General features: G+C 38.7%; 1 protein-coding gene across 11 annotated transcripts in view; it reads right to left on the reverse strand.

The window, feature by feature from the left end:
- Positions 1-264: 264 nt before the first annotated feature.
- Positions 265-26,085, reverse strand: part of Fn1 (fibronectin 1) — a 64,621-nt gene continuing 38,800 nt past the window's right edge. For 3 of the 11 annotated variants that reach the window (XM_048808509.1, XM_048808510.1, XM_048808511.1), the window contains 21 exons: positions 25,102-25,284; positions 22,992-23,081; positions 21,545-21,814; positions 20,654-20,770; positions 19,823-19,987; positions 19,023-19,178; positions 18,238-18,351; positions 17,152-17,421; positions 15,789-15,979; positions 14,846-14,933; positions 13,780-13,956; positions 12,818-12,907; positions 12,417-12,596; positions 11,742-11,831; positions 10,341-10,795; positions 9,107-9,245; positions 6,455-6,610; positions 4,455-4,580; positions 3,849-3,955; positions 1,330-1,443; positions 265-989 (listed from right to left, as the gene is read on the reverse strand). In XM_048808509.1, coding sequence (XP_048664466.1) covers positions 918-989; positions 1,330-1,443; positions 3,849-3,955; positions 4,455-4,580; positions 6,455-6,610; positions 9,107-9,245; positions 10,341-10,795; positions 11,742-11,831; positions 12,417-12,596; positions 12,818-12,907; positions 13,780-13,956; positions 14,846-14,933; positions 15,789-15,979; positions 17,152-17,421; positions 18,238-18,351; positions 19,023-19,178; positions 19,823-19,987; positions 20,654-20,770; positions 21,545-21,814; positions 22,992-23,081; positions 25,102-25,284 — 3,350 coding nt within the window. In that variant the 3' untranslated portion in view covers positions 265-917. Of the gene's footprint in view, positions 990-1,329; positions 1,444-3,848; positions 3,956-4,454; positions 4,581-6,454; positions 6,611-9,106; positions 9,246-10,340; positions 10,796-11,741; positions 11,832-12,416; positions 12,597-12,817; positions 12,908-13,779; positions 13,957-14,845; positions 14,934-15,788; positions 15,980-17,151; positions 17,422-18,237; positions 18,352-19,022; positions 19,179-19,822; positions 19,988-20,653; positions 20,771-21,544; positions 21,815-22,991; positions 23,082-23,284; positions 23,302-25,053; positions 25,059-25,101; positions 25,285-26,085 lie in introns of those variants that run through there. The other 8 variants (XM_048808512.1, XM_048808514.1, XM_015481341.2 and 5 more) reach the window with 5 other exon arrangements.

Below are 26,085 nucleotides of genomic sequence, written 5' to 3' on the forward strand. Positions count from 1 at the left end.
ATGTTTCATAAAGATGAGAGGCTACTTAAATCTGTTAAGGGAAAAAACATAAATCTCTCTGCTCTTGAAGAGTGGAGAAATGACAAAAGTGAATCTGTTTTTGCAGCAAAAAGCAGAAAGCCTTGTGCAGAAGTAACCCAAGAATTAAAGAGCCTTGCATGTCAGAGCTATCTAAATGTTTGATGAATTGAAAAGAAAAAGAACATTCATGGTGATTATTATTTCCTCCCCAAATACCTGATATAAAAAGAAGTGGCCTCCAAGTTGTGGAATGTAAATCTTTTATTAAAACAGTTGTCTTTCCACAGTAGTAAAGCTTTGGCACATACAGTATAAAAAATAATCACCAACCATAATTATACCAAATTTCTCTTATCAACCGCATACCAAGTGTCTTCAATACAATTTTTTTCTGTATAAAAATACTGAGAAAAATTGATAAATAACAGGTAAGAGAAAGACACTTCTAAGCAACTGTTAGAATCATTTGGAAGAAGTGAATACTGTGGATATTTTAAATATCACAGTAGCAAGGACACGCCATTCCTATAGTATTGTGGGCCAGACAATTAAATGAAAGCAGAAGTGTTTGGGCAACTTTCCTATTTAAAATTTTGGTGACATTATTCGATACATTATTCAAACCAAATCACACCGAGAATCATTTCATTTAAAATACTGAGCAGTATTGACTATTCTGAAGCAGAACAGGCAACATACTGCCCTCATTTATGAGAAAAGTCTCAAAACACTTCCCAGGGTGATGCTTGGAGAAGCCGTGAGTTGAGCTGAAGCTGGAGTCTCCAGAGCAAAAGGCTAAGAAAGAAACAAACATTCAAAGATGGGATCTGCTAACATCACTCGACTTCGGATAGACCATGGCAGACATAGATGCTTGTTCTGCTGGGTTGCAAATATTACTCTCTGGAATCTTCTTTGTCAGCCTGCACATCTAAAGGCATGAAGCACTCGATTGGGCAATCAACATTCTGTTAATGGAAGAAGAAGAGAATCAGTAGCAAATGCTCTAAAGTATAGGGGGGTGTGGGTGGGAAGGGAAGACTTGTGACAACTGTTCATAGAAAGGAAACTTTCTAGTTTGAAGAGCCCAGCCACATACTGAGCAATGAGAGATGTTCAAAAATTCAAGGATGCTTTAGGATACGGTATTCCACACAAGTCACTTAAGAGATCTTTAAAAAACAAACAAACAAACAACAACAACAACAAATATTTGGTTCATTCAGAAGAAAGGAATCTACAGAAAGAGATTCCCTGTCATGCATCCAATTACATTTAGGGAGAGTCTTCAGGGGCAAATGGACTTACAGTGTTTGTTCTCTGATGATATCTGGGTGTATACTGGTTGGGGGAGTGACCTGAGGAGGGGCCTTCAGGAACAGTTGAACCACCTGGTCTGTAACAGTTGTCACAGAGCCAGCCCTGGAGGAGAGAGATGAAACAAATGGAGCTTATGACAGACAACCCAAGGGCATCATAATTAGTGCTTGAGTTAAGAATTTCAGCTCTTGTGTGTTGGTCAAATAAAAGCAGTTAATCACTAAAGAAGCACTGATGAGAATCTCATGCATTTGCAACTCTTGTAATACATTTTGGTTTATCACCAAAGCTCACACTAGTCTCTGCATACACTGTCTTTCTCTTGGAATTTCCTCTCTTCTCTTCCTATCTAAATCCCACTCAGTCTGCTAAGTCTGATTGCAGTCCCGACATCCTCAGCAATGTTTTTTTGTTTTTTTTTTTTAATATATACTAGATGATGGAAGACATTGTTTCAAAGAATCCTAGAGCTTTTAAAAGAGACTTGAGACCACATGGACACATATCTTCATTATACAGCAAAGGAAATAGAGATCCAAAAGAGAGGAGTGGCTTGCTGGGAGGGAGAGGGAAGTCACACAATGGGCCATGGTTTGGGGCTGCCACCATGGAGTTGGGCTGACTCTAGCCAAGGTCTTTCCAGCATCGTATGGCTACTCCCTTCCTAAACCACCCTGGCCAGTAACATGGAAGTCTTGCCTCTGGCCAGCAACGGAGTGGAGCATAGGAACAGACCACGCTACACCAGTAAAGCTCTCTCAGATTTTTGCCTGAAGTGTGAGGAAATGAGAGTTCTCTTTCTCTGTTCCTAAATTGGGAGACGGTAAAATTGAAGCTGGTCATGGATGTCACCATAAGCAGGGAATCTACTAGAAAAGAAAAGGTAGCCCAAGAGCAACAGACTCCAGATGCCATGGTGGGAGCTGCCCCTAAAGCTGGTAGATACAGAACTTTTCAATTATGGGAGACATTTTTGCCCACTTAACTTGAACAGGACTTTCCTCTTGCAACCCAAAGAACACTAATATATTCTTTCTTATTTTTTTATATATTTTATACATTCTTTCATATCTTTTATATATTCTAGACATTTTCCATTTTGTAGCCTACTTCCCATAACACCTAACATAATACAGGTCAATGCCTACCTACAGAATCAGGAATGTTCCTACTCCTGTCATAAGTGGTTCATTGAGCACTTTGGAACAGAATAGGGGTCACAGAGGAAAGGTTTCACGTTCATTAAGTAACAAAGAGACTGAAGTGTGACCAATGTCTACTTCCCAATAAATTCTCCTTTACACATTTTTATACCAAGTGGCTGAGTTCTATGATCAGTCTTTATGAGAGAAAGAGGGGGAGTTGAAAGAAAGAGACCACCTTCGCACACTAGGGATGGAATAAGATCAGTTTCCTTGGGCTGTGTCCCTTGGTAAGGTGATGCAGAGAGAACCCTGAAGAAGCTTCCCTGCTGCCAGATGAATCTCCCCAAAGTACATTTTCCATCACGCTCATTTTCTTCTTGTGCATCTGTAACTGGTTAATGCCAAATATATCATGCTGTGGACCTCGCCTGGGGCGGAAGCATGTTTCCTTCCCATGGATCAGAATTTGGAGCGCTGTTAGGAAAGGCATGTCTCCATTGAAAATGAAGGACTATAACCTTCCATTACTTTCCAGTTACAAGAGTCATTTCCCTTTGAAATTTCACTTATTTGGGAAAGGCACAGCATTCTGTTGTTACAATGAAGGAGGGCATATATTAGAAATAGCTGAGGAGTACTGGCTTAAATAGTGGATGTTTTTGCCATCTAATTTCTGACAACAAGACACTTAGGCAGAGGTTTGGTTCACTGGAGCCCACCTGGGCCAGTTCATCCTATCCCTGGGGGTGTGCTTACTGTCTTTCTGCTCCCTCAACCAAATCTGAGACGGGATATCCCAAGTCCAGCCAGTTTATGCTTCTCTTTTCCATAAACCCTTTCTTGCTGACTCCAGTCTAGCCAAAACTGTATTTGTCAGACTCAACTCAAAAACCTTCCTTAATTAGCTTGATTTTAAATACATACTAATTTAATTTCTGACTATATCATTAAGTAAGAGTCATGACCACTTCTCATTTCCTGTTTGTCCCATTTACTTAGCTTATTAGTAAAGCTTAGTACAAGGATATATTTTTGGACTAAGAGAGGGCACAAAGTGGAATTTTCTTAGACCCAAAGTATTATCTGAAATATTTCACAACAAGGCCACAGGGAAATTGTCCATCAGCATAGAGCTGGCTACTCAGTGCTCCATAGCAGGTAACACTCCCAGTGCTGAAGAACAGAACAGCCTGAGAAGAGCAGGCATGGGGAGGGGCTGTCTGCCATCCTCAGGGAGGATGCTCCAGAGTCTTATCAACTCTTCATAAGAGGCACGGAGGCACCTTGCACACAGCATGGAAATACAGGAGCCTCCTCTGTGTCATATCTAAATTGCAGGGAACCTGGCACATCCCATCTTACCTGCTGGCCTCCAAAGCATGTACAGGAACAAATGGCACCTAAAAATTCCTTCTGCCACCGTTCTCCCACCTGGTAAACCTTCCCATCATCGTAGCATGTTGTCCCATCTACATGTAGGCACAAATCAGAAGCACATGTAAGACCAAGAACAGCAACGCAGACTCAGCTTGATACAAGGGTGGGTTCTATTTTATCCTAAATTTGTATCATCAAAGACCAAATTACACAAATTTATATAATTCATCATAAGAGAGGTACTACTCCTCAGATCTTAAGGCAGCATTTCCACAAACTAGATCTAATAGGTTTAATGAAAATCATATTTTAAAAGTTGAATTGACAGACCAATAGAGACTTCTTCCACCATTTTCACTGCAGATAATGATCAAAATACTCAGAAAAGTGCTAAAGTGGCTTGTAATAACATTCCATCATGACTCCTTTTTGAGGCTCACCTCCACTTTTCCAAATCAAAAGATGAACAAAGCCTCTGTTCAAACCTCAAGGGGACCTAAAGTCTCCAGTCCATCCTGTGAATGGGAGTTACAGCCCATAATGGAAGTGGGTGTGCCAGTAGAGCTCCGGAAACCTTTCTCAATGACATACCGGGATCGCACTTGAATTCTCCTTTCCCATTGCCCAGGCACGTGCAGCTCAGCATCTCGCCGTTGTCTGCCCTGCGAGTCCACTTCTCCCCAATCCTGTAGTTCACACCATTGTCGTAGCACCATTCTGTGTGGGTGGGAAAATCACAGGCAGAGTTATTTGTGTTCTGACTCTCAAGAGAAAAGCACACTGGGATACAGGATTTTAAAATCCACACATCTGGAAAGAATAACAAGTTAAAGGTCACAATCCCTACTGTGAACTGATTCTTCAGTTGTACTTAAAAATATAGTTTCTACTATTTATTATTTTCTAGGCCATTTTAAGGCACTCTGCAGTAATCATGTCATAGAACTTGGTCAATGATTTCCATTTGAATTTTCATTAAGGTTTAAAATTGTGGTGAACGAAAGCAGGATCAGAGTAGTCTTTAGGAATATGAATATATATATATATGTATTTTAAAAAATCAGTTTTGGATTTGCAGAGACCTTAGATACAAAGAAGTGCAATGAAACAGATCAGCATTTTCTTTCTGACATCACCTCTTGCATGTAAGTTGAAAGAAAGAATAAACATAGATGACAAAACAATGATAAACCCTGGCTATCATCCCTACAAATAGAGACCTGGTGCTGAAGAGGATCCACAAGTCCTATCCCTTTACCATATGTAAAAGATGACTTTTAGTCTCTGAGATTTATACTAAATAGAACACACTTAGGAAGTTTACATCAGAATGCATTTTTTCTTCTAATTTATAAAATCAACAATTCAGTCTTCCTCAAATTGGAAGAAAAGGCATTAAACAATTATGACATTCAAGCAAAGAATATGTAAGTTGATCTAAAGACTCTCATAAACAACCTTAGAGTTCTGCTCCCACAATTGCACCTTATACTTACACAGGCAAAAAATAGGCAAACTGTTAAAAAGTAGTTCATTTTCAGAAGTTAAAAACCAATCACCTCATTGCTGCCAAATGTTAGCATACCCAACTCTACTGCAGCGCACGCCCATACTTCTGCTCAGCCTCTCCAATTTTATATACCATTTTCAGGTGGCCAAACACAGAAGTCTACACTGTAAAAATCAGTTGGCTTTTAAATTTCAATCTGGATTAAGCCATTTCATGTATACAAGTCAACTAAAACACTTTTAAGAAATCTTTAAAAATCTGTTCTGTTTTACTTCCATGAATATAATTTCTGTAAAAGTCGATAAAAGGCTTGTTTATAAAATGGTATAATGGTTAACACCTGTAAAAATGAACCGATGGTCAATAATGATTATATCTCCTAAAATCAAAGGATAAGTGAAAGGTTATAAATTCTAATACTAACTCTCAAAGCACAATAGATAAATCCTAGGATCACTGTAATTTGAAATTTTAAAATCTCTATAATTTGAAAATCAAATATTTTTTGGTGAAGTGGCTTTTAAATTACGGACAAGTAGAATATCTGTACATTTTCCTTTACATTACTAGCAATATTCAAACTATGTGGCTGGTGTGTGTGTGTGTGTGTGTGTGTGTGCATATATTCAATGTGTATATTTGTGATGTGTGTGTATAATGTGAGAGTGTGTGTGTAGTACATGTGTATGTTTGATCTGTGCTAAATGAGTATGAGTATGAATCATCACCTTGAACCACATTCAACACGAAAGATTAAAAGAGAATTGGGGTTTCTCTGACTGGTACTCTCAATGAGAACTGACTCCACTGAGTTTGACTTAACAGAAAATTTCAAAAGCATCACCAACAACTTGCTTTAATCAGTAGTTGTATTAGCATATGACTTGAAATGAAGCAATATTCAACAAGTAAAATTTCCCATCATTTTTCAATGATGCAAAATGTTACTTTGAGTCCAACAGTTTTCTCAAATGTTTGGAAGAGCTTGTGTCTACCAAACATGACTCCTTGGTACGTTAATGCGAATGTATGGAACTGGAGGAGATGGAGGAAGAGTGGATGATCAGAGCAAGCTACTCACTAGATGAATCGCATCTGAAATGCCCACTGCCAAAGCCCAAGCACTGGCACGTGAGTTTAAAACCAGTTTCAGATATTCGCTCCCATTCGTCTCCAATGTCATAATGGGAAGCCGAGTAGGGGTCAAAGCAGGTGTCATCAATAGGTTGGTTTGGGCCTATGAGCAAAAGGAAGAAAAAGCAAAAGAGACATATTATTGGTGGTTTGGAAGAAGAAGAAGAAACCAGAACATTATATACAATGACTTAATCTAACAGAAAAATTCCGGTAGCTCTAAAATTCCATCTGCTCTATGGATGCATCAGCCAGTCTCATAAATGATGTAAAGGTGTAGCCAATGGACACTTGCCACCAGCATCTGAAAAGGAGCCCATCTTTCACTTTTGTCTTCAATTGTAAAAATTATCATTTCTGGTAAACCTACTTTATAGAACATGGAATGGACCTTGAGGCAATTTAAGCTAGGTAAGAACAAGGGTAGCAATGCCTCTCCATCAGGACCTGAGTGACCTTGAGCTAATTACTTAGCATCTCTCTCACAAGACCAAGAAGCCAACACATTGTCCCTTTGCCAACCTGTAGAAAGTGCTCACTAAACTAAGAAATATTATTAGAGGCTACCTTCTGCTTATAATGCAAAGGTCTTAGCATTTTTATATACTGTTATAATACAGTCTTCACTTTTATTATTGCATTTTTTTGCATAATAGTTTGGAAATCCTAGATTTTGCAAAATAGTTATTATGATAGTAAAACTGATTTTATTAATAAAACCAACTATTTCATCTAGGAGAAATCAAATGGGAAGTACATGAGTTAGGAATAAGCAATAGTCTCATCATGTGACCTAAGATCTTGTCTCTTTATGTTTTAGAAAAACTTGTTTTAAATAATTTGTGTAAGCCAGGCATGCTGGGTACATGCCTGTAATCCCAGCAACTCAAGAGGCTAAGTAGAAGGATTGAAAATTTATGGCTAGCCTCAGCAAAATAGCAAGGCCCGGTCTCAAAATAAAAAATAAAAAGGGCTGGGGATGTGGCTCAGTGGTTGAATGCCCCTGAGTTCAGTCCCTGATACAGATAGATAGATAGATAGATAAATAGATAGATAGATAGATAGATAGATAGATAGATAGATAGATAGATAGATAGATAAACAATCTGCAAATAAAGCATGCCTCAAGTTCTTCTCTAAAAACTGAATATGATAACTTACTGTGACTTTAAATCTCACTGTGTGTATTTTTTTTAACAGTGTAAAATCAAATCCAGTAGATATTGGAAGTGCCTAATATTTCAAAAGGCATCACTCTAGAAGGAAATATATTTTAGAGAGCTAAAAATTCTGAAATGTTTCAAAGTCAAGAGACCCTGGCTATCATGAAGAACACCACTGCCAGGAATAAGGAGTAGGAAAGAAAAACAGGAAGAACTTAAGACTGTTAAATGGGGATTCATTATTCCAAAAATATTCAGGAGTTAAAATTCCACCGTAACTAATGTTATGGAGATGGAATCTTTTAAAGAAAAAAAAAAGATGTGGAAAAGCACAAAAACCTTTATGTTCTCAAAAATTCCTTTCACACAACAATTTTGCCATTAAAATCACAAAATGCAATACCTAACAACAAACACAAAAGAACCTCTCCCCAGCCTGCCAGCAGTTAGCTGCTATAATTCTCCAAAGTTTACACATGTAAAATAGTAGTCTTCTGTCAGATGAAGAAGGTGGCTGAAATTACATAACTGGACCCTAGGATGAAATTCTGTCACATGGCATAGACAGGAGTTACCACTCCTTGTTGATGTGGAGAGGAGACCCTTCCAGTGGGAAGATTCAGGATTCATGATTTTGATTATATCCTATCTCATGTTCCTGGGTGAATATCATCAGCTGCTGCAAAGTAAAACGCAGGTGGCATGCTACTGGCTTGAAAGGACTTGCAAGGTGCTACAAAGAAGAGTCAGTGGTTGCTGGGCACAGTGGCACATGCCTGGAAACTCAAGCTACTTGGGAGGCTAAGGTAGGCCAGCTTCAGCAATTTAGCAAGGCCCTAAGCAACTGAGCAAGCTCCTATCTCAAAATAAAAAATAAAAAGGGCTGGGGATGTAACTCAGTAGTTACGCACCCCTGGGTTCAATCCCCAATACCTGTCCCCACCCCACAATAAAGTCAATGATCATTTAACCTTTATGAAGGTTTTACACCTATATCATCAGGAGAAAAAAAGTGAAATAACTTTAGAATAAGGAAGCTCTTTGGATAAAGATGGGTTGCAGAGGAGAACTTCCCATTAGTTTTGGTACTAAGAATCACTCTAGGGGACCACAGCATGGTGGGAAGGAAGGGATATGGGAAAGTATACCAGGAAACCAGTGCCTCATATCAACTCAAGACACTGGGAAGGATTCAACACTTTTGGGCTAAATAACTGAAGCCCTTCCCAGGCCTGTTATCCTAACACTGCATGTGTGTTGGTGAGGACACTTAAAGTTAAATGAACTTAAGGTTGTTCATTTACTTCATATTGATGGTAGGCATACTTCCCACAGTTGCAAGGCAACAAGCAACAAAGGAACAGTCACTAGGAAAAGCCTTCTCTGGTGCAGTCCAACAAGGAGCATGTGCCTAAACCACATGTGAATTTACATACCAGGGTTGCCCACAGTCACAACCTCCTCCAGAACCTTGTGCCTCTTCAGGTTTTTCATTGCCTCCACTAGGATGGTGTAGGTGGCCCCTCGGGTAAGGCCTGTCAGAGTGGCACTGGTGGAAGTTCCAGGAACTCGGAACTGCAATTATTGGTACAGCCAAAATGGGGAGAGAGCATTATAGTAAAGAACAGATGTGGGCTCCCCTGGTCCCTTATCATTAACCCTCACTGTTTAAACAAATCAAAGGGAAACTAATAAAGACCAGGGGTATATAGGAGTCCCAACTGGCCAAGGAGAGAAATGGAATGAGCAAGGAACAGTCACATCTCTCAGATTTTCCTACCCAAAGTCTGCCTATGTGCTCCATAGTTAGCAGGAGCCCTCGACGAGACTAGCCGCCTCTTAATCCTACTAGATGTGGCTCTGTAGAAGCCCATGGAAGCCCTGCATGATCCTTTCACATCAAGCACAGACACTGCTCTCTGTGGAGACAGGCAGGCCATGCACAGTGGGCAGTAGACCACAACACAATACAGAGTCCTTAAAACAATGGCACATCCTCAAACTCAGGTTTCTAAGCTCAGGAATCTCCCACAACATAGTCATTTTTGAAAACTGTGCCAGTGGGACAAATTAAAGGATGGGGTTTTAGTGAGAGAATCAATTACTTCTAACAGCGGACATGCACAGCTCCTCCTACATTCTTTTTCCTTGTACGTACTATAGATAATGTGATTCTTCAAGGACAAACTAAGAATGGTGCACAAATGTAAATTCAGTGGAATATCTTTCTTCTTTTCTAAGATCATCTCTTTGTTCATCTTACTTGGAGCCTCCAATGTGTGAGGATAATACAAATGATTTCATTCTCTACTGAATAAAAGCTAATGATGCTCTCTGGTACATCCTCCCAAGTAGAGCCATATGGACTTTTAATAAATGATCAGTGCTTAAGTGTGCCATCTCTCTAAAAGTCCTAGAAGTAGACATTTTACATCAGAGCCTCTTAATCCTACTAGTAAGAAGCCCATGGGAATTGATAACCATTACCAATTGATAACCATTATCAATTCAGGCAATATAGACTGTTTATCAACCTGATCAAAGCCCCTGGGGAAATCAGCAATTCTCAGATTACAAAACACTTTCCCAGAAGGAAAACTTTGTCACTTCTTTCCTCTAATTTATTCCTTTCTGAGCTTCCCAGCCACAGGCAGGGAGGGAGCTGATTACCTGTAAGGGTTCTTCTGTCGTGCCAATGGGCTGACATGAAATGATATACTCAGAACTGTCCTGGAACGGGGTCCAAGAGATGGTTGTCTGAGAGAGAACTTCTTGTCCTGTAGAGGCATTTGGATTGAGCTCCGTAATGTGAGGGTAGAGGTGGTAGTCTACTTCTCCCCTGGGGACATGAATCTCATCTATAGTCGGCGAGTATGGTCTTGGCCTATGCCTTACGGGGGTGACCGCTGTGGGTGGTGTGGTCCTCCTAAAACCATGTTCCTCAATGACCATTTGTTGCCCAAAACTGGGCTGCCGATGGCTTGTGCCAGGAAGCTGAATACCGTTTCCATTGTCAACCCCAGGGCTGGTGATGAATGGGGTCTTTGGAACTGTGGAGGGAACATCCAAGATCTCTGGTCCTTGAAGATTGGGGTGAGGAAGGGTTACCAGTTGGGGAAGCTCATCTAGCCAAGAGAGGTTAGAGCAAAAAAAGCAAAGCGCGTTAAGTTTCAGTAAGTAGCAACCATTATCAATTCAGGCAATGAAGATTGTTTATCAACCTGATCAAAGCCCCTGGAAAACCAGCAGTTCTCAGATTACAAAAAACACTTTTTTCCCAGAAAGAAAACTTTATGATTTTTCTCAAAGGTTTCTTTATAGTTTAGAAAGAAAAAAAGTGTTAGCATGAATTTATTAGAGACACAAAGCTTTGAACCACTGAGCACCATAGAAGCTGCCTCTGTTCAAATTAAGCCTAATGAAACTGCAATGTGTAGTGCCTGCCCACCCCATTCTCTTCTCTCTTTAAACCTGAGAAACAAATTATAGGAACTAGAACCCACAGCAATCATGTCAGTATCAGAAGTATGAGAATTACAGAGGTTTAAATCAATAGTTTTCATGGTTGGAAATGGTAAAAATAGGTAAGAACACATATTTGTTTTGAAAGCTTTCCTATTGCCATATGTACAGCATTTTCTCCAAATTCAACTAAAACCAAATGACAAAGTAAAACATTATTTAGTTCCAAGTTTCAGAAATCAAATAATAAAACAATGGAAGGGGTTTCTATCCCTCCTTTTTTTAAAAAAAAAAAATAGTCAACACAAAGTATAGAACAATAGCAATAACAACGTGATTTTATATTTCATATCGGATTTGAATTTTTGAAAGGTAATAACAAGGTTTTATATCGACTGGCCTTTTAATAAATAAAAATAAATAAAATGGAACTCTACAGAGGATGTTCAGTTATTCCTCCTGTCAGAGAGTACAAAATATACATTGGGCCATTAGAAAAGCATCCATGAGATACACATCAAAACATGGAGACCCTTTTCACAATACAAAATCCATCATTCATTAGTTTGGTCTTAACGTTCCTCTCATTACCCGGAAAGTGTTTTTTACCTGTCTTTTTCCTCCCAATCAGGGGCTCACTCTTCTGGTTGTTCTTCAGGGCAATGATGTAGATGGTGTACTCGGTTCCTGGTTCTAGGCCTGATGGGTAGAATAGAACGTCATGTCATATGGAGGGCTCAGCCACTCATGCAGGAGTCAATCTCAGCAGTTGAGGCTCCTGGGGAGCAAGCATCCCTTGCTAGCCAGCCCTTGACCTCTTAAATGGTAAAACTAGTACTTATGCCCCATTCCAGGCATTCTCTCCAATGTGGGTGGTTGGGGTGGCTCTGCCTCCAGACCTACTCTGTGGTACACAGCAGTTAGGCAAGTCCTGCAAGATACCAGAGCTATAGGGAGCTGAATGTGATGGCAGGATCACACTTAGTTTACTTTGAAAAACATCTTTTTCTAGCACTGAACTTACAGATAAGCTTACAGCAAAACAAAACAAAACATAAACAAACAAACAAAAAACCCAAAATCTAGTTATGCCACTAACAATATTAAAACTTGCATTTTCATGAACTAGTGTCTTTTGAGATGTATTGAGTTCTCCTGGTACTGTGTGGAGAATGCCTTTTGAAGTGCAGGGCTTCCCTTTCTCATGATATAGCATCAAAGATACAAATGGAGTTTCAAGACTTAGACTGTTGGAGGGAGTAAAGAGGAAAGGGAGCATAATACCAGTAATAGTGGCCTCTGTGACACCAGGTTGGGGCCGAGGGACCACTTCTCTGGGAGGGGACCCAGGCTTCTCATATTTAATGATGTAGCCAGTGATCTTGGCACGGGGTGGCTGCCATGCTACCAGCAAGGAGTTGGGGGTGGTGGTCAGGAAGCGCAGGTTGGATGGTGCATCAATGGCTAAAAGAAAGCAAAACTAAGTTTCAGAAAATAAAAGCCAAAAAAATGCTCCCATATTCCCCTCCCCTAGCCCTTTTAATCAGACTTAAGAGAGCGAAATTCTGTAAGCTCTTCACATGGTTCACAGGGAGTCATATTACAAAGACCCTTCATTTGTTTCTTAAGTTCATGTGTCTGATTATACTACAAGCCAGTGGTGTCCTTCAGCACAAAGCAGTTACCAGTGGAGGCATCGATGACCACGGGGGAGCTGTGGGCATTGTCGTTCAGGGTATACAGGTAGATCTTGTAGTCCGTGCCGGGTTGCAAACCTGGGATGTGAGAGGAGATGGTTTTTATGTGTTCTTCTTTACTAGGAAAGTTTTCAAGCTCACACCTGCAATTTTCTTGGCTCATCTACCCACCCATGTTTATGCAGACCACGGGAGTGGTCTACCTTTGAACAATAAAGTAGAACATGGTGTGGATATTAACTGTTATTGTGGAGCATACTTAAAAGCAAATCACTAATGCAGAGAAGGACACCAACTAAAATAAATTTTCAAATGCAAAAACGCTATTTTAGAAGCAGTCCTCTTGGAGAATGAGGGGTGGCCCACTGAGTGTACTTTCTCTATAGGGTAATTAGGTGGTACCTGGAATCAGAATTGTACAGCACAAAAAGACCTAAATTGATCTATTTTATCAAATTCCCTCTGAACTTTGACCTTTATTAAGTAATGTTGTTTGTCTTTATTAATTATGTCTTTTTAAAATCTATATTAATGCTAAGAACTATACACCACCATTTCATTTTTTTCTTTTCTATTTTCTTTTTTTTGTGCTTCTGGGGATGGAAGCCAGAGCTTCACCAAGTGCTTTACCATTGAACCGCATCCTCAGACCCTATTTCTTTTGGTTTTACATTATTTTACTTTTTTTTTTTTTAAATAAGAAAGGGCATAGGGATGAAAGAACAAATCTGATAAAAGGCCATTTCTCTGAGACCACACACTAGACCAAAATCAGAGATTCAAAGGACAAAACTATTTTTGATTATGGTATGAGAATAACTGTTTCAAGCTGTGTTATCATAAAATATTGGAAATAAATTGAATCATGTAAGTCATAGAATAACTAAGAAGCTGGTTTACATTGTGAATGTTGATTGATTGTCACTTGTGATGGTGGTGGGTACCCTCACCTGTGATGGTATAGCTTCTGACATCTGGGCCGATGGTTCTCTGAACTGGGGTCTGGCCATTGGCTGGGACGGCATCAACTTGGAAACCAGTGATCGTCTCGGTCTTGGTTCGCCAGTTAATGGTGATGGTGGTCTCAGTAGCATCTGTCACACGAGCCCTTCTGGGAGGGCTGACATCTGCATGGGATTATAGCTAGAGATTAGTGCCTGCCTGGCTCATATAGGTGAGATTTCGATCTTTTAAAAAATTTCTTTATGTTTTAAAAATACATCCTCTTCAGAAAATACATTGATTAAATAATTTGTAGATTATCTCTCTTGGCATTCAAAGAACGTTCAACAGTAATTAGGAAATATGGAAATAGTTACATAGGGTGCCTTTTTCTTTGAAGAACTGAAAAGCTTTATAAATACTACCAGTGGTTCCTAGGTCTGACTTTATAGTACCTACAAATACTTCAGTAAGTATTAAAATGATTAATTTACTGTACTGTAAAAGTGTGTGGTAGGAATTATAATAGCATGGCCAGCTAGCAATTATATGTATATATAGCCAGTATTATTGCTAGTATTTCGTCGTTTTTATAGGGTTTCATATCTTTTCTCTCAACAGAAAAGATTCCTATTTTATCTCTATTTTATAGATGATGGAACTTTTGACACTTTATGTGACGGCTGAAAGAGCGCTCAGCAAGTTATTGATGGAGCAGAAACTAAAATCTGGGCCAAATTTGATCCCATACTTATGGTGCTGTTAAGATACAGCAGAAGTCAACATGTCCTCCCCAGACCTAACTCCAGGAAAACAAATTCTAACAAGTGGAGCATAAAGTAGCTGTTATTCCTAATCTATAACTCCAATGTTATGCCATTATGAAAGGATTTCATTTTAGGTATTAGTGGAATACTTTCTGAAGGGGCAAAAAAGGTAACAGTCAAAAAGATAGGGAATCCCACCAATTTCCAGATTGGGACTCATTCCACTTTTAACTTAGTGACCAGAGAGATCATTTATCATTCTTTGTTTATACAGAAAATTTTGAGACTAGAAAATTGGATTACTTACTCTCGAGAGTGGTAATGATCCCCTGAGCTGGTCTGCTGGTCAGTGTGTCCTTAAGAGCATAGACACTCACTTCATATTTGGTAGCCACCTAGAAATAAGGGCATGGTGAGCTTTAGCAGTGTCATTGCTAGAAGCCCCGGGAGTTTCACCATGGCTTAGATAATTCAGTGGTTATTAGTAAAAAAGAAATAAACTAACAAATCTCACAACACTGTCAATTCCTAGATTAATTTCATCTCTACACTACAGATGACCAGCAACAGACTGAAATTAAATGAATTTTAAAATGCTCTTATGGGCCTATGCCCAAGTAAGCTATAACTCACATTTTCATGTAAAACTGGTGATGAAAAAATAAGAAAAATGGGTAAGAGCCTGGTTTTTTTTTCTTTTATGATATGACAGGTGTAAATCATGAATTTTTATGGTCATAGACAAAGATAATTTTCTTTTCTGTCTTTGAAACCCCTTTCTGTAGTTTCCCTGAAACTGGTCTTAAGATACACATTAATTCTCTGGTATTCTAGCTAGTTTTCCATATACAAGTCTAGAGGGATTTAAAAATTTTTTAATGAGGGTAGGGTCAAGTTGGTTGGTACAATCTGGAGAACATTTCTTGCCAAGATGACATTGTTCAAAAAATGTATAACTAAATGAATTTATGTACTCAGCCTATCAATATGCAAATTGCCCCCCACATATATAGAATACTTCCAAAAGAGCTGCACAAAATCCAAAGCTATTTATAAAATTCTGTTCCAATAGTCATCTGGAAAAGCTTAGGTCAACAAAAAGCAATTCTCTTGATACAAAAATCACAATAAAATTATTTGATAGGAGAGGAAAAGATCAGTTGGATCGAGCATGAGATTATGTTTCTACCACCTAATAAACTATGTAAGAGAGGCTCTATTTTATTCCAATGACAGAAGTCACTTCTTACCATGAGTCCTGATACAACCACAGAGGTGCTGTCAGGAGCGAGGTTGATTTCCTTCATTGGTCCGGTCTTCTTGTCTTTGGGGGTCACTCGTACTCGATATCCAGTGAGCTGGACATTGGGTGGTGTCCACTGGGCACTAAAGCTTGTTGGTGTAATCTGAGTGAACCTCAGGTTGGTTGGAGCAGGGATGGCTGTTGGGATGGTCATTGGTCAAAGGTTATCTTACAAGAAGTGGGGAGAAGGGAACATAAAGTGAATTCCAGGAGGTAGAAGGGATAGTTCTTGTTGGATTAGAGGATTCCCTGGTCCAGAAGAGATTCAGTAGGAGAGCGTAACAAGAAGGGATACAAAAGAAAGAAAGTTTGCTGAAATGTGTGTTCTATATCTGCCAATTCTCAAATCCTGAAAACACTTTAAATACTTGAGCTCTAGGAAACTTTGGGTTTTCAAAGTTATTTGTTTTTCCTTAAAAAACAAAAGAGTCAAATTGGCTTATTAGTCATTACAATTGATTTTCCATTTGTATGAAAAGAACAATGGCCCTTTTTCCATATAAATTATGTTCGTATGGAAAACCATTCACAGTATTCCATCCAAAAAAAGATAGAATTATGTTTTTATTATCTCTTTTTATTCGGACCCCAAGGCAGATGTAACTGCTAAACTTAAAGTATTTCTGTGGTGTGACATAAGAAGAAAATTAGATCATAATAGAAGCAGAAAAGAGAAGCAAAGAGCAGTAATCAGATTGTTACCGCTAAGGTTTATACCATCACCAGGACAAATTTTTAGCATTCCACTCTGATTCAGCAATAAAGCACAAGAGGATAAAGAATTGTGGAAAGAATTTGCCTTAATGACTGTTTCCTGTGTGTCTGAATCAGAATCCTTTAAGCAAATTATACACAAGCATAAGCTATCTTGCCAGGGGAGAAAGGTCTTACCCATGTGCTCTCAGAATCATGCTGCTATAAAACGTCCTAGTTGGGATCTTTTCTTAGAGGAAACTCTAGGATGCCAAACTGCTTTCCTTTGTACATAGTGTGAGAGTAACCACAGGGAGTCATAGCTTAGGAAATATCCATAATTTTAGTATCATCTTTAGATGTCTGGTTTCATGGCCTTATGTATAAGCCAAGCTACTCCAATATTTCTTTTCATCAGATTTATTTACCTAATACCACCTAAAATTGATTGTTTTTCCTCTTTCCTCTTTAAAGAGGGTCTTTTCTAAAGAGGGTTGTTTATTTTATTTATTTATTTACCCCTTACATGGGAATGAATAGCCCGATAAAGTAGACTTTCAGCAAGGCTTAAAGCCACTGCTCCCATGAGCACCCTGGTGGTGCGATTACCAAGATACCTGTGGACTGGGTTCCAATCAGGGGCTGGCTCTCCATATCATCGTGCAAGGCAACCACACTGACTGTGTACTCAGAACCCGGCCTGAGGCCTTGCAGCTCTGCAGTGTCTTCTTCACCATCAGGTGCAGGGAATAGCTCATGGATTCCATCCTCAGGGCTTGAGTAGGTCACCCTGTACCTGGAAACTTGCCCCTGTGGGCTTTCCCAAGCAATTTTGATGGAATCGACATCCACATCAGTGAATGCCAGTCCTTTAGGGCGATCAATGTCTGTTAGGCAAATTAATGGTAAGAGGTCATGTGAAAAGCAAGTTGTGAAATAAGCATTTTTATAACATGCAAAGCAGTTTTGCAGATATCATTTTCTTTGATGAATTACACTGCAATTAACCCACTAGTCAATGGAAAATTACTTGACACTTGCCTAAAATTGTTTTGGTTTAGAAAATATTTGATGTTGCATAACTTATCAAAATAGATGTACATGAGATGCGTAGGCACTCTGCAAATGTCCCCACGTTGGGGATATACTTGCATTGATTTAAAGATATTCCACTAAGATTTGTTTTGCAATGTGATGTTAGTCTCATAGACCTGGATTTTCTATGCCTTGGAAGTGGTAACGTTGATTTTCAATGTTACATTCAGATCGCTATAAGCTTTCTTAAACTCTTTCTTTTTTTCTTATTAAGTATTCATATGAAATGTTTTTCCAGCCACAGTCCTCCAAAAATGGTAACTTCATGATATATACTTTATTCAACTTTACCATCCAGTCATAGAAAAGAAGGTCCTAGCAAAATATTTTGTAGATTTGCTATAGGCAAATAAGATTTTGCTGAGGCCACTGGAGCAAAAGAAATTCAAAGCACAGCAATTCACTATGGTAGTTCTGCAACTTCTTTTCTGTAAGTTCACTACTTGGCAGGAAGAAAGAAAATGTTTGTCAAGGACTCAGCTCAAGATACAAACTAAACAATAAGCTGGTTCTACCTCTGTATAAAATAGTAAAAGACATGCAGAGGGCATTCAGACCCAAGAATAAAGTTTGACTTTAGAAAAGGAAACCACACATTTGTTACGTACTGGTTACTGCAGTTTGAACCAGAGGCTGGCTTTCTCCTTTTCCATTCTGAGCATAAACACTAACCACATACTCCACTGTGGGCTGCAAGCCTTCAATGGTCATTTCTGTTTGATCTGCAAGGGGAGTGAAAAGCAAATGTAGCATCTATGTACTATAAAGCCATCCAAGCGACTTCTGGAGTTTGATAGTAAGCATGTGTGGTCTCGAATTTATATTTGCAGAATTGTCATGAAAATATCGAGGAGTTAGATATCAATTTCCTCTTGGACACACCTGTTTATTGCTAATACAATTTTCCATGTTGGAATAAAATCACATTCAAGGAGAAGGTCAAAAACTTAATACGATGCCCTCAACAATGAATGATGGTGCTCTTGGAAAAAGGAAGAAAGAAAATTAACTTGGTTTTGAGGTTGCTTTGAGATCCTATTTTCACAAATATTTTATATAAAAATAAAAACAACAGATCTACAAGAATCTGAAAAAGTCAGTTATTCTTCTTGGTGTGCATACCAACAAAACCACAAAGACGGATCTGGTAATTTAAGAGGCCCATGTCACTAAACAGAACCATGCATGTAAAACCAGAAATGTGTGCATCCTAAAACTGCTACTGTGAAGTGAGTTGGAAATGATCTTGAGTCCTGAGCTCATGAATGGGAAACCATGACATATGGCATGAAATGTATGGTCCCCATGACAAGGTGGCCATCTAGTAAAGAAGGAAAATCATGTTGTCCTACTCTGTTGATCCTGCTGTATGTGACAAGAGGGTTATTCTTACCTGGACCTGCAGTTCTAGTTTGTGATGGTCCTTTACCCGTTTTGGGAACGGTGGTCACTCTGTAACCAGTAATTGGAGAACTTGAAGGCAGCCACCTGACACTAATGCTGTTATCCTTAACATCAGTCACTTGCATCTGGGATGGCTTGTCAATTTCTACAAATAAAAGTAAAAAGAAACCAGTGCAGGCCCAGTCCTGGGGGACAAGACTAGAGGAGTCCTTATCTTTGGTTCTGGTACATATTCAAAGATCTCTTATTCCTATTAACCTTTCCCAGGTGTTTCTTTTGTAAGAATAAAGAGATAGCTTTGAGGGGTGGGGTGTGCATTACAAACGTTTTCAAGATGATGGCTTCATTCACAAAGAAGCTACACCCCAGGTAGGTGTTTGTCTTCTTATCTTATCAATACATTCATTTCTTTCTCAACAAACATTTGTTGAATATTCTCTTTCTGCCTATTTCTTGCAGGAGGCACATGAGATATATCAATTAACAACACATTTTAAAAAATCTGTGCTCTTGAAGTCGTTCCTTGTATATTTGCCTTATAATGTTAACTAAAGATTTTGTCTTATTAAAAAGAAAGACCAGGGCTGGGGATTATAGCTCAGTAGTAGGGTGCTTTTTTAGCATGTACAAGGTACTGACTTTGATCCCCAGCAAAAAAGAATAGGAAAAAAAAAAGGAGGAGAAGAAAGAAAGGAAATCAAGCTCACGGTGAGGAAAATATATTGGGAGAACATTGTAAAAGTTATCTGAATAAATAATCCTGTGTTGTTCCATAAAAGAACTTTGTACCTGTTCGATAGTCAATGGAAATTGGCTTGCTGCTGGCTGGGCTGTCCCCACGGCCAGTGACAGCATACACTGTGATGGTGTAATCTACTCCAGGTTTAAGGTCGCTGATGGTAGCTGTGGATTTGCTCCCAGGGACAGTGAACTCCTGAACAGGGCTCGTTCCTCCTGTGTGAAAAGGGATTAGTCCATAATGTGAGGGGCTTGGAGTTACTTGGGCATTACTGATTAATTAACATATTGAAAGCAGTATGTAAATCACATTTTATTACTTATTCCCCTTTAAAGAGTGTTATTAATAAATTCTGGACAGGAAGGTGTATTTATACACATACTAAACCTTGAAAAGTATATAAAATAGGGAGAAAATTGCAATTAATGTTATTTTAACATTCTAACTTTGAAATGTTACTAAGCTGTAGATTAATATTAAAAGGGAGGAGAGGTAAGCCCTCAAACTAGGATCGCATGTCCTTCATCCTTTTAAAATTTTTTCATGGAATGTTTTTATGCTAAAAATTAGAGAATACAGAAAAGTAAAATGAAGAAAAAGTTAAAAATCACATTTTACCAGTGATAATATATTTGTGAACTGACAATCTTTTTTTCCTCAGTTCTGCTATTCCTCCTCTAGTTGTATTGTATAAACAACTTTTTCTCTTGATTTTATAACCAACTATATCATATGCAGAGTCCAGGTATTCTTGGAATAAACAAGTGTCTGCAAGTGCGCTGCCAAAATTACTTTAATTTTATGTCCATTTTGAGCTTTTGGGTTCTTCACAGCAGATTTTGGTCTGCTTAAGAATGTGAAGCATCCAGTAACCAACATACCTGTTTCTCCATAGGTGATCCTATAATATCTCACTGTGACAGCAGGGGCTTCCCAGCTGATCAATACGCTGGTGGGAGTGGAGGCAATGACTTCCAGGTCCCTTGGGACATCAGAAACTAGAAAATATGAGGGACAAATCTTCACATCCATAACTTTCAAATGATAATTGGATTCTCTTTGCTCATCTTCCAGGACATCGTTTTTAGGTTTCTTTCATACAAAAATGTAAATACTGTATGAAATTAGTAGAACTAAAAGTTATGAACAATTCAAGGAAAGTGGTTAAGAGACTATTCAATTTGTGATAAAATGATTGTTTCAAATTTATTGAAGGATTTTGTTCCCTCCACTTTTTATTTTAGTAAGACCATAGAAAAGTCACAAAAATAATAACAATGAATAGCCACCTGTCCTCCTCTTAAGTGTGTACTGTTTGGAAACATTTGCAACACTTGCTTCTCCCTTAACATTAATAACCTAAAATGATTAACATCGTTTCAGACTAAGATAGAGACATCAAGATGACACTTCTCCCCTAAGTGCTTCAGCATCTATCTTCCAAGAATAATGGCACTATTATACTAAAATTATATTTTTAAGAGAACTTTGAAATGGTTTTCTGTATTTTAAATAAAACTTTAGTAATTACAAACATATAAATATCTAAATCAGGTGAGAAATTTCTTGGGATAAAGAAATTATTTTCTTCACCATATTCTAAGAGGGAGATTTTCCTCCACACATTCTCTCACTGGCTTCTCTGTGTCTCTAACCATGATCTATTTTGGGGGGAGAGGATGACTCTGCTGACATAAAGCTAAGTTATTTCATAGACTGTACTGACTGTACAGGAAAGTCTGGGTTTCTCTGAAGAACAGACTATAAGTTACCTGTTGACTGTTGGCCAATCAAGGGGGAACTCTCCTCTCTGCCATAAAGAGCAACAATGCTGACCACATATTCTGTGCCTGGACTGAGGTTGGTGAGGGTGATGGAATTCCGAGAGGGGGGCACTCTATCTTCTCGGGGTCTCCCGGCACTATGCTCAGGATGATGGCGAATCCAGTAGCCAGTGATGGCAGCTCGAGGCGCAATCCAGTGGACGGTGAAAGAGTTGGGAGTGATGTCAGAGAAGTCAATGCCAGATGGGGAATCAAGACCTATATTTTCCACCCATGAGAGGAAGAGGGGAAGAAAAAAGACAAGATACCATGAGCTTAACATGTGAGGAAGGTGCGGGGGGAGTTACATCCATCCAACTTTCTATCATTTCTCATCAATGTAGTGAAGTGCCCTGAACCTCAGGTTATGAGGCACTGATTCCAAGCCACAGATGAATTTCAAAATCATATATTCGCAGTTCAAAATAGCCAATTCAGGCATTTTTTTCTTTTTCTAAGCAATCCCTGTGATGTATACACATCATTACAGTAGTCTCTGTATCACATTTGAAGACCAGTGTTTAAGACACTGTGGGAAGTAATATTTTCAAGTGTTTCAGTGTTCAAACAGTCCAGTTCCATCCTGTATCTCTCAAAGTAAGACAAGATCTGCCCACTGTCAAGTTAAAGAAGATACCAAAGAAGCTTTCTGTGCCCAGGAAGAGACTAATATGTCAACAGAGTTATTGGTGATGATGCTGGACATAAAACTTTCTAAAACTGAAGACATTATCCTGGACAGATCTAATGCAGGTAATCCTTTATGAATTGAGAACTTTTGAAAATTAATAAGAATTCAGTGTTAATCTCAGATTCAAATTATTTAACCCTTCTGGGACTTCCAGCAAATTTTTGTTTGAATTGAAATATTCACTAATTCTATTTAATAATATACTCAAACAAAATTGTGATATATCAACTTCCTTTTGGGAAGTCCTTTTTGGACTATGAAGTAATAAACACACTAAAATAGGCCTTTTTAAGGGAAAAAATTAAAAGCATTCAGGAGAAAGAGCATAATGTCTAATGAAAAGAAATGTCCAGCAACTCTAAAATAATAGAGATTATGAGATATTCTTCTTGGGAGTTTCATTTTGTTGTTTTGTTTTTGTTTTTCTGTTTTTTAAAGCATAGACAGCAAAGTTTCTGAACTAATTTCAATCCACTGTGGAAGCAGGAGTAGAATGTTACTGACTGAACTGCTAATTATAAATTACTAATTGTTGAGTGAGATGTCTTTTAATTTTCAAGACCACTGAACAAAAAGTAATGACAAGGCTGCCCACACCATCATCACCACAAAAGACAAGGTGTATATTTAGAAGTAGTGTTTCATTTTGTTTTTTAAAATTGGTAGGCAAGAGCTACTTGATAAGCATGTTGCTCCAAGACTCACGTGTTTTCTGTCTTCCTTTAAGAGGTGTGCTCTCGTGGTGTTCGTAGACACTGGAAACACTGACTAAATATTCGGTCCCAGGCAGGAGGTCTGAGGAGGCAAGTGAGACTCATTTTACACTTGTGCTTGAAGGCAGGAAAAACCAGAGTATTCCTGGGACTATTTCAACTGATACCATATATTAGCATTCAGTCCTGCAGCCTACTTACACCTACGTGAACATGGATACCTGGAGATGGTCTGTAAGCAGGTGATGATGAAGGGTCACCTTGCCCAGAGTCCTCTCTAAGCCCTATCCTAAGCTCTTCCTCTGTATGACTTAGTTCCATCTGCACCTGACAGTGTGACCACTGGGAGCACAGGAGACAATTGCTATGGCACTGTGGGTGATCACTCACCCCTCCCCAAGACTCTACATGGTGGTTCACTATTTTCTAAAGCAGTTTTATAATGATACAATATACTGCAAATTTAATATGTGCAGTTTGACAAGTTTTGACATATATTTAACTTACGGAACCTTCACTACATTCAACATAAAAAAATATAACCAGTACCTCTGGACGTTTGGTTGGTGACAACCGCCCCCATTTTACAAAGAAGAAAGCTGAGGCAAACAGAAATTATCATTTTTAAATGACTTGCCCAAGTTCATTCAGTGGTTGACCCAGGTCAGGACCAATAGTCTTAATAATGAAGCTTTATTGGAAAAGGGTCACGTGATAAAGGGATAGCAATCAATTGAGCCATATTAATATATTTTAATAATTTAGCCTACATCCGTGAGTGACCCTTTCTCCCATTTTGATATAGCCAAAGGGTACAGAGGAAGCTTTCCAACCTCTGAACTTCTGCTCACTAGACCCTCATTCCCCTATATACTGTTGACTCTTCAGTCTTTCTGCAGAGGGTCCTGCAAGGTTTGGAAAAGGACCAGAAAGGAGGGCTGGAACTTCACATCTTCCTTCCTAGTTGGCCAGAGGCAATGTAACTTAATAACAGGGGACCTCAGTTGTTTCATCTTTAAAACAGGATAATAATAATTCTCTAAGGGGGAAATGGCTACCTTGAGGTCATAGCATTAGGACCAGAAGGTCTTAGAACACATAACATGTAACAGGTATTGGTTGAGCAGGAACCAACATGCAATGCAGGGTTTAGTGTGTATCAGGTGATGAGGTTACCACTGGTTCCAGAATGCTCTACAACAAAAATAGTGCTGTGGACGCTATCATGCAAATATAAGGATGCTGTCTGTCACCAGCCAGCAAGTAAGAAATCAAGATCATGGTCACACATAGCTGCCTTTCTTTGTGTTTTGCTTTCTAGAACATGTTGGAAAGGAAGAGGATGTTTTCAGACCATCATTTAGGAATGTCCCTAAATGTAAGCCATTTCTACTTATGTGGAATCTTTGGCTGTCCTCACACATTATACCACAATAGTGAAATATAATAAGAAATATTTATGTGAAACACAGCACCACATTGCAGTCTACTCTTATTTTCTTTAAAAAATATTCTGTTTCAAAATAGCAGGGACTAGAAAGAGACAATTCCATAACTTGTTTAATGTCAGTTGTTTTCTAAGACCTCAGCCTTCTGAGAAATCCTGCCAACAGATGCTTTTTGAAGTACAAATTAAACTTCTGTCTTCACAATATCCTGATCTATCCCAAGCAATCAGTCACTGTTTTTAAGTTTTCAAATGTTAAATCGATCATCTGCTGATACTTTAACAAGAAAAAATGACAACACAACATATATGGGGACACTGTTTTCAATCCTCATTTTTTTTCTCTTCTAAACACTTAGATTTAGTCAAATAATTTCTCTTGAAATTCACTTATTTTTTGTGTTTAGTTGAAAGCAGAATGTGTTTGAAGTCTTGGAACATTACTTTTAGGGTTTTCCACTAAAGTTGTAGATATCAACAGTATATGGAGATAGCAATAAGCATTGCGTCTTCCAGAATTTACAGAAGTGCACATTGGACTTGGGATTTTAGTTTGGAGCTCGCCTACAGCTTTTCTTCTGCGTTAATTCTCTTTGAGAATTAATACATCTGCTCCAGGCTAGTGTTTATTCAACAGATGCACCCGACTGCTTACTTGTTAAGACCACTGCGTTGTCGGATGGAGAAATCGACAACTCTGCAACATCGTCCTCGTTTTTCACAGGTGAGTAGCGCACCAACAGGTTGCTCAGCTCAATAGATGAAGGGGGCGCCCAGGTGACACGCATAGTGTCTGGACCAACATTGGTGAATCTCAGGTCCGTGGGAGGAGGGACAGCTGGTTTCAAATAAAAAGGAAGATTATATTAATATGATTTTTAAAGTCAAAGCTCACAAATCCACTGAAAAGGTAAAAAAATCAATATTTCATGCATAAAGGAAACAGAGTCATAATCATGCAAATAGTCTAATCTAAATCTAATCTAAGTCATGGTAGACTACTGTTAAAAAATCAAACACTACATTCAGTACTGTTAGGCCCCTTTAACCTTTCTGCCATCATCGATGTGTTCTAAAGAATCATTTTAATCTACTTTTAAATAGGTTGATTTTTACATACATGATGAATACCACTTAAGATTCTTTTATCCCAGGCCAAAGAGGCTTAAGTTGCCACACAGCAAAAAGAAACATAGCGGGTACGTTCCAAAAAAAACCAAACACACATGCACACAGACAAAAGACAAGAAGGTCCTAAATGTCCCCCCAAACATGAAATATCTATGATCTAATGGCATAGCCACAATTCCATTCCGTGAATTCTACTTACAAGTGAGAAGGGTTCATGCAAATTGGTTCTCAGCATGTTTCTTCCCATGCAGGGCAGAGAACCTTTAAGATGTTGCATGCTGGTCCCCAGACTGTGGTTAAAGAGGAGTTCCTTTACCTTATGATAGCAACAAAATCTAGCATATGCTGAAGTTTATTTTTCTTGTACATCAAAACAACCCCTTCCATTCTACTGTAAATTTTGATGGCTATTTAGTCAGCTACAAAGAAGGAACATGGTGGAGTTTATCCAGGGGTAGAAGGAAGAGTGTAATGGCATATTCTGGAAGTAACTTTCATCATGAACTGG

This window comes from Marmota marmota, unplaced genomic scaffold, assembly GCF_001458135.2.
Source record: "Marmota marmota marmota unplaced genomic scaffold, marMar, whole genome shotgun sequence".
Lineage (NCBI taxonomy): Eukaryota > Metazoa > Chordata > Mammalia > Rodentia > Sciuridae > Marmota > Marmota marmota.